General features: G+C 54.1%; 1 protein-coding gene across 5 annotated transcripts in view; it reads left to right on the top strand.

Annotated features, from left to right (window-relative positions):
• Positions 1 to 13,248, top strand: part of MBNL1 (muscleblind like splicing regulator 1) — a 58,997-nt gene that overhangs the window by 36,644 nt on the left and 9,105 nt on the right. For 3 of the 5 annotated variants that reach the window (XM_054282725.1, XM_054282723.1, XM_054282724.1), the window contains exons 3-7: positions 2,131 to 2,301; positions 4,353 to 4,553; positions 9,499 to 9,756; positions 10,627 to 10,680; positions 11,476 to 11,629. In XM_054282725.1, coding sequence (XP_054138700.1) covers positions 2,131 to 2,301; positions 4,353 to 4,553; positions 9,499 to 9,756; positions 10,627 to 10,680; positions 11,476 to 11,629 — 838 coding nt within the window. The remainder of the gene's footprint in view (positions 1 to 2,130; positions 2,302 to 4,352; positions 4,554 to 9,498; positions 9,757 to 10,626; positions 10,681 to 11,475; positions 11,630 to 13,248) is intronic. The other 2 variants (XM_054282727.1, XM_054282726.1) reach the window with 1 other exon arrangement.

Genomic DNA, 13,248 nt, shown 5'->3' with positions numbered 1-13,248 from the left:
GGGGGCAGGCAGAGCCCCTGGCTGAGGGAACACACAGCTCCAGCAGCGGCAGTGGGTGCCACAGCACCCCCAGAGCACCCACTCGTGTTTCAGTGCTGAAAATTCTGTCAGTCATTAAGAATTGTACAGTAGTGATGGGCTGGCGTGTGTTCATGCAGGGCAGGTGGGATGTGCAGCACTCACTGGAGTCTCTGTTGGCCACAAGGAGATTTTGCTTTGGTCTTTAGGAGGTGGCCTGTTAAATGATAGAGGGTTGTAGGTCTGACCATGAATGGCCGCTTCAAATTACACAGTCACAGACTCAGCGAGTAAAGGAGCTTGCAGTGTCAGAAGGGGATCCCAAGAAAGCTTTTCCATTATTAAATATGCAATTGGCGTGTTTTCTGGAAGGAGATTATTATCATAGAAGTTGCACTTATATTCCTAACATATAGTGTGGGATGTTAAAAGCAGGGTGTGCTGTGCTTCCCAGAAAACTGGAGGTGTGTGGAAGAGCCTGGTGGGGACCACACAGAAATGGGCACACTCCCGTTCACCTGTGTGCAGGTCTGAAAAACCCAGGTGTGCTGTCATGATCCAACACACCTGTCAGAGGATCCAAGTCTTCTAGGAATACCCTGGATTTTCTGAATGTAGAATTTGGGAGTGATTTTTCCAAGGCATGATTGGTCATTTTCTTTAGTCTGAGTTTGCCACGTTTTGCACAGTTCTGTAAGTGTTCACCCAAAGTGCCTTGTGCTTTGTGGGACGTGAAACCGTGGTGAGTAGCTGGGGATGCCTGTGCCCTGTGGGAAGGCGCCTGGGGACAGGTACCAGCTCCTGCTCCCCTGAAGGCAAGGTGAAAAGTCCCCCCAATGCAAGTCCTGATCACCAGACCGTGCTGAGCCCTGTGCTGCCCCTGATGAGGTGTCACAGGAGGCTGAGCACAGCAAGGTCAGGCACATCCTGCTCCCGTCCGGAGCGGATGGCATTTCTTCATTTCTGACTATGAAAGTGAACTATACAGAGTAGGAAATAAATCTGTGCGTTAAACACCAAAAAAAGAAATGGAGGGGCAGCATGAGATTAAAAGACTCACTGCTGCAGGGAGAGCAAAGCAAATGTGTGCTTGCAGCCACACTTCCAATAAGTGTGGGGAGTTAGTGTGGCACTGCAGCATCCCCTGCCACCTCTGAATTTACTCACTTATAGTATTCCTTTTGTAATGGTTGGAAGAGTTCAGAGCAGGTTCAGAGAGATGAAGATCTGCCTTGCCCTCTGCTGATGCAGTCAGCAGGATGCAGTGGTGGGGTAACTGGGAGCTGCTCGCTGCAGGGGCAGGGGACGAATGCTGCCCGTGTTCTGGGGACATCTGTGCCACTGGTTTCCAGCTGCAGCTCCCAGCTCCTGGGCCCTCTGTGGGTAAAGGTCCGTGGAATAAAAGTGAGACAAGAAACCCTGCTCCCAGACAGACGAGTCTGCATTTCTTCTGGGAAATTGGCTAAGATCTGTAAATTAAAAGAGATTGAAGGTTAAAGGTGCCCTGAGCTCCAGAGCTGCATGCAAACAAGGAGGATGTAAGTGTTTTGATGGTAGCTGGTGATAGCAAAGCATAAGCACAATTTACCTGGGGCTGTGGTACATTCTGGTAGTCTTTGAGTAAACAGCTTTCCTTAAAGACCATCTCCTAGGTGGATAGAGATGCTGGTGTCAGTGGGGAAGCAGTGAGGCTCCTTGTTTCCTGGGAGCCAGAGGACATTGCATTAGATCACAGGAATGATTTTTTATGGCTGTAAAGCATTTGAGTGTATGAAGTACATTAAGTGGTTGGGATGTACAACGTGTACTGCCGGGCTCTGGATCTCATCCAGAGAGTTGTGGAACAGCCTAAACCCCAGCACTGAAGTGAGGACATTGAGTTTAGTCTGGATTTCAGAATCAGGTTGGTTAACTGCTCCTCTGATTCCAGCCACACGTTGTAGTTCCATGTTACCCATTTAGCAGTAATTTGCTCTGACTTTTACATTGTGCTCATGTAAGGTCTCATTTTCCAGGTATCTGGTAAGTGTGTCTGCTTGTGTTTGCTTTAGCCCATGGCAAAAGGAGCAAAGATGCAGCTTCTAATCCTGCTGTGTCCATTCTCTCTTTCAGGGTCGATGTTCAAGGGAAAACTGCAAATATCTTCACCCACCACCACACTTAAAAACGCAGCTGGAGATCAATGGGCGCAATAACCTGATCCAGCAGAAGAACATGGCCATGCTGGCCCAGCAGATGCAGCTGGCCAATGCCATGATGCCCGGAGCCCCGCTGCAGCCCGTGGTACGTGCACCCCAGGGTCCCCAGGAGCTGGGCTGGGTGCAGGCAGCACAGGCTGGCACACCAGGGAAACCCCACAGAGCTCGGGAATGGGAGAGGAGCCCACTGAAACGCCCCTCTGAAATCGCTGAAACGCCCCTCTGAAATCAGTGAAATGCCCCTCTGAAATCACTGAAACGCCCCTCTGAAATCGCTGAAACTCCCCCCCGAAATCGCTGAAACACCCCTCTGAAATCAGTGAAACTCCCCTCTGAAATCAGTGAAATGCCCCTCTGAAATCGCTGAAATCCCTCTCTGTATGTCTTGGTGTTGCTTAGTTCTGCCTTGCCTGAAGTGATATTTTTAATTATTTCAGTAATCTTGGGTTCATTTATCTTTCGCACCTTTATTCTCAGAGTTTGGTAAGGGAGTGATCTGCATGAGATTTTCGTTTCCTTTGCAATATTATGTGCTCTAGGAAACTCCTGGCTCTGAGAGGATGCCCACTGGGTGTTTTCCCTCCACTCAAGGGAGCTGTCCCAGGGAATTGCTTGCTGGAATTGAGCTTTAGGGGGAGCTGGGCTCAGCTTGGCCATGGCTGGTGCATCAGTAGTGTGAGCCCATCCAGCAATGCCAGCTGGCTCTGATAACATGCTGTCATTCTGCAGTGCTCAAAAGGCTGCAGGATATTTATATTGCTAGAAAATAAGCTCAGTAGAAAATAATTGGGGTACTCTTATTTGCTGTACAGCAGGCACACAGGTGTCTGTTTGAGTGTGTTGGGCTGAAATCAAACACCAACATCTCTTAAGTTACACACTAACAGACTGGTTCTGTTTTGAAGTTCATTATTACATAGCTGATAACCCAGTAATGAAAAGTGCAGTTAATTAATAGTGTATTTAAGGGTAATATTTAATTTCCTGTAATATTTGCCAGGTTGTTTTTCATTCACATGGATGAAGAATCATAAGCATTACAGAAATTATACCCATTTACACAACTCTCATTCTGTTTTCTCCAGTAATCTCTGCATGGTTTTGTTCATTATTTCCAATGTCTCTTGCTTCCAAACAATTCAGTCATTTCCTCAGAAATACAGAAACATGTGCTGTTCTCTGCTGTCTGCCTTAAATTGATATGAAACAGAGAAAGAGTTGTGTTAACTCTGTAGTTGTTTTTCCCTCTAAAAATTAGTTGGGGAAAAGAACCTAAATGCCTTGAGTAGCTGCCTTATTTAGATAGTGAAAGACAAACACTCCTGGCTGAATTTTATTTGGCAGTTACACTGCATTTGGGGGCAGGAGAGTTATTTAATCCTTGCTGCAATGTTGGGTTTTCACAGCATTATTTGGGCTCTACACCCAGTTATCTTCTCACCCACAAGGGTACTTGACTCTCTTTTGAAAACTTGCAAACAAACAAAATAAAATCATGTTTGCATGTGCTCTTCCTTCCACTGGTTTAATGTTTTGGCCTAGCTAAAGCATCTCCCTGATGCAGTGAGTGTCTGATTATCTGCAAGGCCAGCCTGTTTGTAAAACGGGAGGATTGTGGCTGTGAAACCTCAGGAGTTCTGGGCCAGCTCTAGCTGCACCAGGGTCAGAAGAGCTTTGCCTGTGCCTGAAGTGGAGTGTGCTTGGTGCTTGGTCAGGGCTCTCAGGTGCCTTTCCCCAAGAGCCAGCATTGTACTGGTGTGCCCATGTTCCCCCGGTAGCCCCAGGCTCTGTGTGACCCCACAGAGAGCGTCTGTCACTCGTTATGGCATTGCTGGAGTGTGGGTCCCTGTGAGTTTGCTGCAGGGGTGCCACGTGCTGTGAGTGTGCAGGGAGCAGGAGCAGGAGCAGGAGGGCCAGCAGAGGCTGGTGGGGATCCCTGTCCCGCGCTCCTGCTCATGGCAACACCTGCAGGGGTGTTCCCCACGAGCCACAAACACAGCGAATGCTCCTTTCCAGTTAGCAGCAGAAACTCACCTCGTTCGGCTCCAGGGCATGCTGAGGAGCTGTTTTGGTGACAGCGTGGCAAGCTGCTGCACAGCAAATGTTAAATGTCTGTTTCCCTGTCTCCACTTGCAGCCAATGTTTTCTGTTGCGCCCAGCTTAGCCACCAACGCGTCAGCCGCCTTCAACCCCTACCTGGGGCCCGTGTCCCCAGGCCTGGTCCCTGCTGAGATCCTGCCCACGGCCCCGATGCTGGTGACAGGGAACCCCGGCGTGCCGGTCCCCGCCGCCGCCGCCGCCGCCGCCCAGAAGCTGATGAGGACAGACAGGCTGGAGGTAGGAGCTGCCTGCTGGAACTTATCTCACAAGCGCTATCATTTATTGTGTCTTCTAGGTGGGAAATACTTTCCTTGTGCAAGCAAATAATGCGGGTTTCACTTGGGCTGGTTATGCGGTGTCTGTGTGATGGTGAGAACAAGTGACTGAGTGGCTGTACAGTAAGTTCAGGCTGCCACTCTGCCTCTGACCCTCGCTTGCAGAGGGAAATGGGAATATTCAGGAATGATCGTGGCAGCAGCAGGGGTGCCCCGGAGCCGTTAGTGTGTGCCCAGAAGGCGTTGGCATGGTGGGGGCACAGCCCCTGGGCACTAGGGAGAGGTGCAGAGCTGCAGCTGCTGGGTGCAGGTGACTCGGCCTCTCTGCTCGGGCAGACGGTGCCCACGCTCCGTGCTGGCCTCCCCACCTGGCTTATCACCCCCGCGACAGCCCTGCCAAGTGTCGGTGCTCTCGAGCTGCCGCTCTCCCTCGCTCCCAGTCTCTCTTATCTGAAAGGCCCGACAGTGTTTTTAGCACCTTATCGGTGCTGCGGCAGCGTGGGCAGGGAGCCAGGGATGGGCTGCAGGCTGCCGTGAGCTTGGGGCACAGCCCGTGGGCACAGCCTGGGAGCACAGCCTAGGAGTGTGGAACACAGCCTGAGAGCATGGAGCACAGCCTGAGAGCATGGAGCACAGCCTGGGAGCACAGCCTGGGAGCATGGAGCACAGCCTGGGAGCATGGAGCACAGCCTGGGAGCACAGCCTGGGAGCATGGAGCACAGCCTGAGAGCATGGAGCACAGCCTGGGAGCACAGCCTGGGAGCACAGCCTGGGAGCATGGAGCACAGCCTGAGAGCATGGAGCACAGCCTGGGAGCACAGCCTGGGAGCATGGAGCACAGCCTGGGAGCACAGCCTGGGAGTGTGGAACACAGCCTGGGAGCATGGAGCACAGCCTGAGAGCACAGCCTGAGAGCACAGCCTGGGAGTGTGGAACACAGCCTGGGAGCATGGAGCACAGCCTGGGAGCACAGCCTGGGAGTGTGGAACACAGCCTGAGAGCATGGAGCACAGCCTGGGAGCACAGCCTGAGAGCACAGCCTGAGAGCGTGAAACACAGCCTGGGAGTGTGGAACACAGCCTGAGAGCATGGAGCACAGCCTGAGAATGTGGAGCACAGCCTGGGAGCACAGCCTGGGAGTGTGGATCACAGCCTGAGAGCATGGAGCAGAGCCTGAGAATGTGGATCACAGCCTGGGAGCATAGAGCTCAGCCCGTGGGCACAGCCTGGGAGTACAGCCTGAAAGCACAGCCCGTGGGCACAGCCTGGAGCACAGCCTGGGAGTGTGGATCACAGCCTGGGAGCACAGAGCTCAGCCCCTGGGCACAGCCTGAGAGCAGGTGCTTGGCAGCCCTGGCTGGGTTGAAAGGCAGCAAAGGGGGAGGCTGAGCAGCCAGGCTGCCCTGCTGTCACCCTGGTGTGTGCTGCACACAGCAGGGTGAGGGTCAAGGCTGCTGTCTCCTGCACGGCTGCTGCTGTCTCCCTTCTGGCAGTGGGTCTGCTCACTGAGCTCAGGGGGCACGCTGGGAGGAGCAAGAAGGATCTCTGTTTTATGCAGCCTGCTGTATGTGTAACTCTGTTCCTTCTGCCCGTGCATCTGCACTACCAGGGATGAGCTCTCCTTCCAAATGAATTCCTTTTCCTTAGCTGCATCCCTGGCTGACAGGCTGCTGCCCAGAAGGGGCGAGCTGGGAGCAGTGTGCGGGGTCATCTGGCAGCCAGCGTTTCCCGCTGCCGCTGTCACTATTCTCAGAGCTCACATCACCGCAGGTCACCCTCCTGTGGGATCACATCACTTCCCTTTTTAGAGCTGTTTTCCCCGAGGGAAGCGTTCCCCAAAGCACGCTCAGGTTGCGGGGAGGCGGCCGTGCCGACTCTGAGCTGGCACACGGGTGGCTGCTTGGAATCACCCAGGGAGGATTTTCCCTTGAGGACTCTGTGTAAAGATGGACACCTGCCAGAGGTGGATTAAAACCAAAATGCAATTAGGTAAATTCATAAATAAATCATAATGGATTTGGAAATGAGTTGGAGAGGAGGATGCCTATGGTGGGAACCCTTTGGGGTGTGCGGCCAAGATCAGCTGCTGTGTTTGATTGTGCTTCTAGCCCTGCAGTGCCCATGGATGGTCAGGGTGGGACATGAGGGCTCAAAAGCATCCTGGCCATAAGCAGGATGTACCGTTGTCCCCAGGCGGCCCGGGAAGCAGCAGCACCCCTTTGTGTGCCCCTCCAGGCAGCCCTGCTGCTGGCCACAGGCTGTGACTGCTGTGCACAGGGAGCTGACGTCGTCTGAGACCTCAGTGGGCAGGATTTGTCCCTCTGGATGCTGCATTCTCTTGCTGTTCAGAGAAGTGCTGCACTGCTGAGCCAAACTCCTCTGCATGACAGGGAGATGATAGAGTAGCACTTTCAGGGTCACAATACTGTTTTTCCCTTCTGCAAATTCAGTTTAAACAGTGAAACATGTAGGTGAGAACATAATTTGCAAATGCTTTCCAGTACAGTGGTCATCTGATCTGGAGTATCCAAATTTAGTATCCAAACACTAAACAAGCATGTAGTTTTTATGAACAGCAAAATATTTGAATGTTCTTTATAGGCTGTAGAAATGCAGAATGGATTTTGGGGATTCTGCATGACCTGGCTATTGCCTCCCAGAGGAGCCAGCAGTGTCTACCTGCCCTTCCAGGGAGCTGCAGCTGTGGCGTTGCCATTTGTTATGGCATGGTCAGAGCTTTATAAGGCTCCACTCGCTCTCCCTTGGAATGAACTGTCCTGCAGAAAAATAACCACAATGATGTTAGCATCTAATCTTGGAGTATGATTGGGTCTGCTTAGAATTTTAAATATTTATTTTCACGAGTGATATACTCTGGCAGGAATTAAGTCAGCACACGTTGTGGCATACAGAGCCAGGCTGTTCCCAGGCTGAAAGCTCTCAGTAGGCACACCTGGGGTTTTCAGGGATGCAGGCAGACACCACACTCTGTCGGGCAGCACTGTGTCTCCTGAATTAATGTGAGTCTTGGTGAAGTGAGGTCAGGGACTGATACTAGCAGTGGGATTGCTTTCATCTGGATTTCACACTGAGAGTGCAGGTGTTGGGTGTCCAGTGCTTTCAGCCACTCCTGTAAGGAATCTGCATCTCAGGATGGAAATGTCATGGCTTCAGGCTTTTCCACAGCTTTCCTCACACTCCTCCCCTGCAGGAAATAGCTCGAACAAAGTGTGGTTCTTCAGTGAACTAGAAAAGAAGCAAGAAGAACAGAAAAGTGAGAGAAAAAGGAATTGCCTAACACTTTATCAAAAACAGCTGTTTCTGTTGGAATGCCATCATTTTCTATTAGAAGCGTTCCCAAGTCAGGAATGACCACAGCCAAGCTGCTGTTTCTTGCTTGGCTCTTACAGGCCATGCTTTGCCAGAAAGAAGCAGCTTAGAAGTTCTTGGAGCTGGTCAGCTCGGGGCGATCAGGATTGTTGTGCTGGCTGGCATTTGTCACTGCAGGGGACTGGACCAGGGAAGGGATCTGGCTCCAGGATTACCTGGCAGGCCAGTGGATCTTTTCCAGCCCAGGAATTTGCCTGAGCTGTTTCTGTGCTGCAGAATCTGTTCTGTGAGCCCTGAGCAGGAGGGCACGGGATGAGCAGGGGCCGGGCCTGGCTCAGTGTCAATGCACACCTGGAGCCTGCCACCATGTGAAAAAGCCCATGAGCAGGATCCTGCAGGAGTGGCCCTGCACAAATGTTTTGACAGCTGACCTGGTCCTGGTCCTGGTCCTGCAGGGGGTCAGTTCATACCCATGGAGGATTTGCAGGTGGCACTGGCACGAGGGTTAAACAGCGGCCACAGGACTGGTGCGAAGGGAAACCAAACCACCACCAAATCTGGGTTGTTGCAGGGATCAGAGCAACGTCCTTGAGGAAATACTTACGATCCAAGCTCACAGGCACCCACCTTGAACAGGAAATTCCATCTACTAAAGGGTTTTATTTTTATGCAGACCCGGTTGCTTTTGTCCCCTTGTTTCCGATGGCCTTTGGAAATCTGGAATGCAAAGTGTGTTTTGTTGCAGTCTGGGGAGAACTGACCATGACAGGAGCCTGTGTCAGTGTGTCAGTCAGGGCGTCAGACACAGGGTTGGACGCGTGCAGAGGGGCTGGTGTTTGTCCCACTGGTGGCACAGTCTGTGTCTGTGGTGCTGGGGTGGCTGGGGGTCTGTGTGGGCTCCGGGCTGGCTGGAGCCCACGGGGACACTGCAGGGGCTGTCACCCACGCAGCTGCAGTGTGTGAGCCCTCAGCTCCATCTGGCTGCTGGCGTGTGACAGCGAGAGCAGTGGCTGCTCCAGCTGTGGCCGCTCCAGCTGTTCCCCACCTCCCCAGGGTGGTGGCTGGGCAGCACAGGGGCTGTGCCACCACCGTGGGCTCGGCTTGCTGCCTCCTGGCAGGTGCCTGGATCGTGGGGGCGCATGGACACAGAGTGCCCACCTGGTTGGGCTCCCTGGGGGTGGCCACACACCATCCACTCACCCTAATGAGGACATGGAACACAGCCAGGTCACAGCAGGGCATGGCTGAGCACCTTGGGGTGCTTGGGTGGTGCCCAAGAGCAGCCACGGCACATTTCAGGAGACAGAACAGCCCCCTGGGCAGCTCAGTGGGAGCCAGAGTGACACCTGCTGTGTGCTTGGCTCTGGCCACCGTGGGGTTTCATGCTCCACATCAGAAGTGGCTCTGGAGAAGCCAGACCTGGCTGCCTGAGCCCTCCATCCCCCTGCAGTGCGCCGCCTTGCCAGGCCCCTTCCTCGTGATGCTCTGGCGGATTTTCAGAAAGCTTTCTCTGCTCCAAGCCGTGCCTGCGGCACCCATCACCCAAAGTGAGTGTCTTTCTTTTCCTGGTGTCACAGGTGTGTCGAGAGTACCAGCGGGGGAACTGCAACCGGGGAGAGAACGACTGCCGGTTCGCTCACCCCGCCGACAGCGCCATGATTGACACCAACGACAACACCGTCACCGTCTGCATGGATTACATCAAAGGGAGGTGCTCCCGGGAAAAGTGCAAATATTTTCACCCTCCCGCACACCTGCAAGCCAAGATCAAGGCTGCCCAGTACCAGGTTAACCAAGCTGCAGCTGCCCAAGCAGCAGCGACTGCAGCTGCCATGGTGAGTGTGGGAGCGCTTGTGGACGTAGCCATACATTGAGGAGAGGCAATGGTGGATGTGTGTTTGTTTGTCCTTGCCGAGGAGGGTGCGTGTGCTTGGGGACCCGGTCACTACCCGGTGCGATGAGCTTTCTCAGCATGTGGTGCCAGATGTGCCGTGAAGTGGTTCCGGACCATTGAGGTGTTTGACTAATTTTGCCTGCTGATGTCCAGAGTTCTGTGCGTACCTCTGTGCGTGCATACGTGTGCGCGTGTCTGTACGTGTGGGCTCCTCGCGCCTCTGGTTGGCTGTACATCTGTGTGTGTGGGCAGATGTGTATCTGTCCTGCTGCACAGCCAGATAAACCCGTGTTTAGTTTCTGCAAGCCCGTGTTTGTAGAGGTGTAGTTCGGAGCGGATTACCGTGTTGCCGCCGTCCCCGTCCCGTGTCCCCGCGGGCTGGCGGTGGCTGTCCCGGTCGCGGTGCAGGCCCGTAGCTGCAGCGGCCGGGCCTGGCCCCGTGAGGAGCCGGCGTGCTGGCGAGGCGAGGCAGCGCGGGGGGCTGTGGTGGCAGGGGGTCCCGCCTGTGCTGAGCCCGTGGGTGTGGGAAGCGGAGCGCCGAGGGGGCGGCGGGGCCGGCGGGGCGAGGCGGAGGCCGCGCGTGAGCCCGGCCGTGCGGGCACCCCTGCCGCCCCGCCGCCCTGCCCGCCGGCCCGTGCATGCCTAGTCTTGTTACCGTTGTACACGGCATCCGGTGATTTGTTTTTATTTGTTTTTTCTCACCTCCCCAAATGCACTGCTGCCCCCATGACGCACCTCTGCTTGCTGTTTATGTTAATGCGCTTGACCCCACTGGCCATTGCCATCATGTGCTCGCTGCCTGCTAATTAAGACTCAGTCGGCTGTCAAATCACTGAAGCGACCCCTCGAGGCAACCTTTGACCTGGTACTATGACCTTTCACCTTTTAGCTTGGCATGTAGCTGTATCGTAGAGTCGAGTTTGGGGTTAATGTGTAGCGATGGAACATCCCGGTTTCCCTCCCCGCGTCCCCGGCGCAGGGCGTGCGGGCGGCCGGGCCAGGCTGGGTGCCCTCCCCGCCGCCCCCGCGCCCCGCCGGCCCCTTCCCGTCCCCTCCCCCGTCCCCGTCCCCGTCCCCGTCCCTGTCCCTCCCGGGTGCCGGCGCTGGGGCGTTGGCATGGCTTGGTGGCGCGGAGGCGGCCGGGGCCGGCATGCGGCGCGCTCTGCATGCCCGGGCAGCGCTGGGGCCCGGGGGCTGGGGTGTCACCGCGGCCCTGCCATCCGCTCCAGACGGTGACTATTAACATGGCTTCTACGTGTGATCCTCATGGAGCTAGCAGTGCTGCTTCCCCGAGAGCCTCGCTCCTGGCCCACCCGAAGCTTTCCCTGGCGTGGCACTGATGCCGGTGCCCGCGGCGGCCGTCGCGCCGCTCCCTGTGCCGCTGTAGTGGTAGGCAAACAGTGCTCCCTGGAAAGCTGTTCCCTCGCCTTTTATTTGGTAGTTCAGTCTGCTATGCCGCTTGCTTGCTCATGGAGAAACATGGTGCTGCCCGGTTATTTTGCCTTCTACTGATTTTTCTTTTTTCCTTTTTCTCTCTCCTTTTCTCCTCCCTCCCTCTCCCCTTCCCTCCCATCCTCCTCCACACCCCACCCACCCCCTCCCTTTTTTTTTTTTTTCTTTTTGTTACTGGACTTTATTTTTATACCCATCCACCATTCAGGGAATTCCTCAAGCTGTACTTCCCCCCTTACCAAAGAGGCCTGCGCTTGAAAAAACCAATGGTGCCACCGCAGTCTTTAACACTGGTATCTTCCAATACCAGCAAGCTCTTGCCAACATGCAGTTACAGCAGCATACAGCCTTCCTCCCACCAGGTAAGTGCATCGCTGGCCTGTTCAGGGGCGGGAGCGGGGCGTTTCTGAGCAGCACACCAGGACGCAGCTGCAGGTCGCTGGTGCTGTGTGCTGTGTGCTGAGGCCGCTGTGCCAGGCACAGGCAGCCCCTCCAGGCAGGGCACAGCAGTGCCCCTGGGCACAGGAGGGGCTGCCTGTGGGCACGCTGCCTTCTCTCTGCTCCTCGCAGAAGCTGGGTGGGTGTTTTCCAGTCTAACACAAAATCAGCATCGTGCTCTCTCACCCCAATCAGAATTTGAAATCTCCTCTCTCCTTCCTCTTTCCCTGGATTAACTGCTCTTCCTTCCACATCCCTCAGCTGTTGTGCTTGTTTCCCTGTAAGCCCCTTGGCCTTGGCAGTGGTGGCTCTGCGTCACACACACACGAAGGGGTTTTTTAATGAGGTTTTAATGGGGTGCAGTGATCCCAGGCAGCACAGGCAGTCTCACAGGTGGAGAAACACAAACCTACACAAGCTGTCACAGTTTGGGCATCCACCACTGATGTCTCAGGGCTGGTCTTAGACTGAGTAAAGCCAAGTGCTTTGTTCTCAGCCAAGAGTCCTGGTGTAATTGGTGAGGAGTTGATGCCTGTACTATGGACCAAGCAGAAATCCTTTTGGAGGATTAGTGATGGAACATAAAGCTGGAGTATGTGCTTTGGTTCTGCTGATGGCACTGCATGAGAAATGATCTCCACTATGTCCTGGGAGCTTCTGCCCTTGGTTACACAGCTGAATCCTGAACCCACACTAAAGCAGCACCATCATTCCAGGAGTGTGCAGAGCTGATAGATCTGTACTCAAAAATGGGATAGAGTCTGTGAGGACAGCCCTTCATAATGCAGACTGGGAAGGGGAAGAAATACAGCTAATCAATCTCTACCCAAAAATTTAAAAGATTTTATCCAGAGCATCTTTGGCAAGTATGTTCCCAGGAGATCAGTACAGTGCCCTTCACTATTATGTCTTGATCTGGCATGCAACCAACTTGTGTACTTTAAATGGCACAAAATCAGTTTCTTGATCTAGTGCATTTTAATAATGCAAAAATGCATTGCAGCCACTGAAATGTATTGGTAAATGTTGCAAGGCTTGCTGGAGTCAATAGCAAGAAGGGCTGGGCAAGCTGCAGGTCAGATCCCTAGCCCTCATATTAAAATCCATATACAAATGCATAGGCAGTCACAGGCTCGTGGAACTGCTGAATGGTTGGGGTTGGGAAGGGCCTGAAAGCCCACCTCATTGCAGACCCCCTGCCATGGGGAGACACCTTCCAATGGAGCAGGCTGCTCAGAGCCCCGTCCAGATAGACTCAGAATCCTTCCTGTGAATGTTAAACAATTCACAGATCTCTTTTGGCACAGCATGACCAGTGGAGTCTGTAACCTGCAATTTTCTGGCTTCCATGAAAGCAGCAAGGGGCTGGATGGTTTCTGGAAATGCTGGAGCTGCATTTGTACTTCCCCCTGGAACTCAGGAGCTGGGGTTGTGGTTTGTGTGTGCCAGACCCCATCTGCACCTCATCATAGACTGGGGTCTTTCCCACTGGCTCTTGACACACCATACCTCAGCTCTTCCTCCAGCAGATCCACCCTGGAAC

This window comes from Melozone crissalis, unplaced genomic scaffold (assembly GCF_028551555.1).
Source record: "Melozone crissalis strain CALT ecotype California unplaced genomic scaffold, PUWL_Pcris_2 ptg000034l_1, whole genome shotgun sequence".
NCBI classification, from domain to species: Eukaryota; Metazoa; Chordata; class Aves; order Passeriformes; family Passerellidae; genus Melozone; species Melozone crissalis.
The sequence above is the reverse complement of the archived record's forward strand: the minus strand, read 5'-3'. Positions and strand labels throughout refer to the sequence as shown.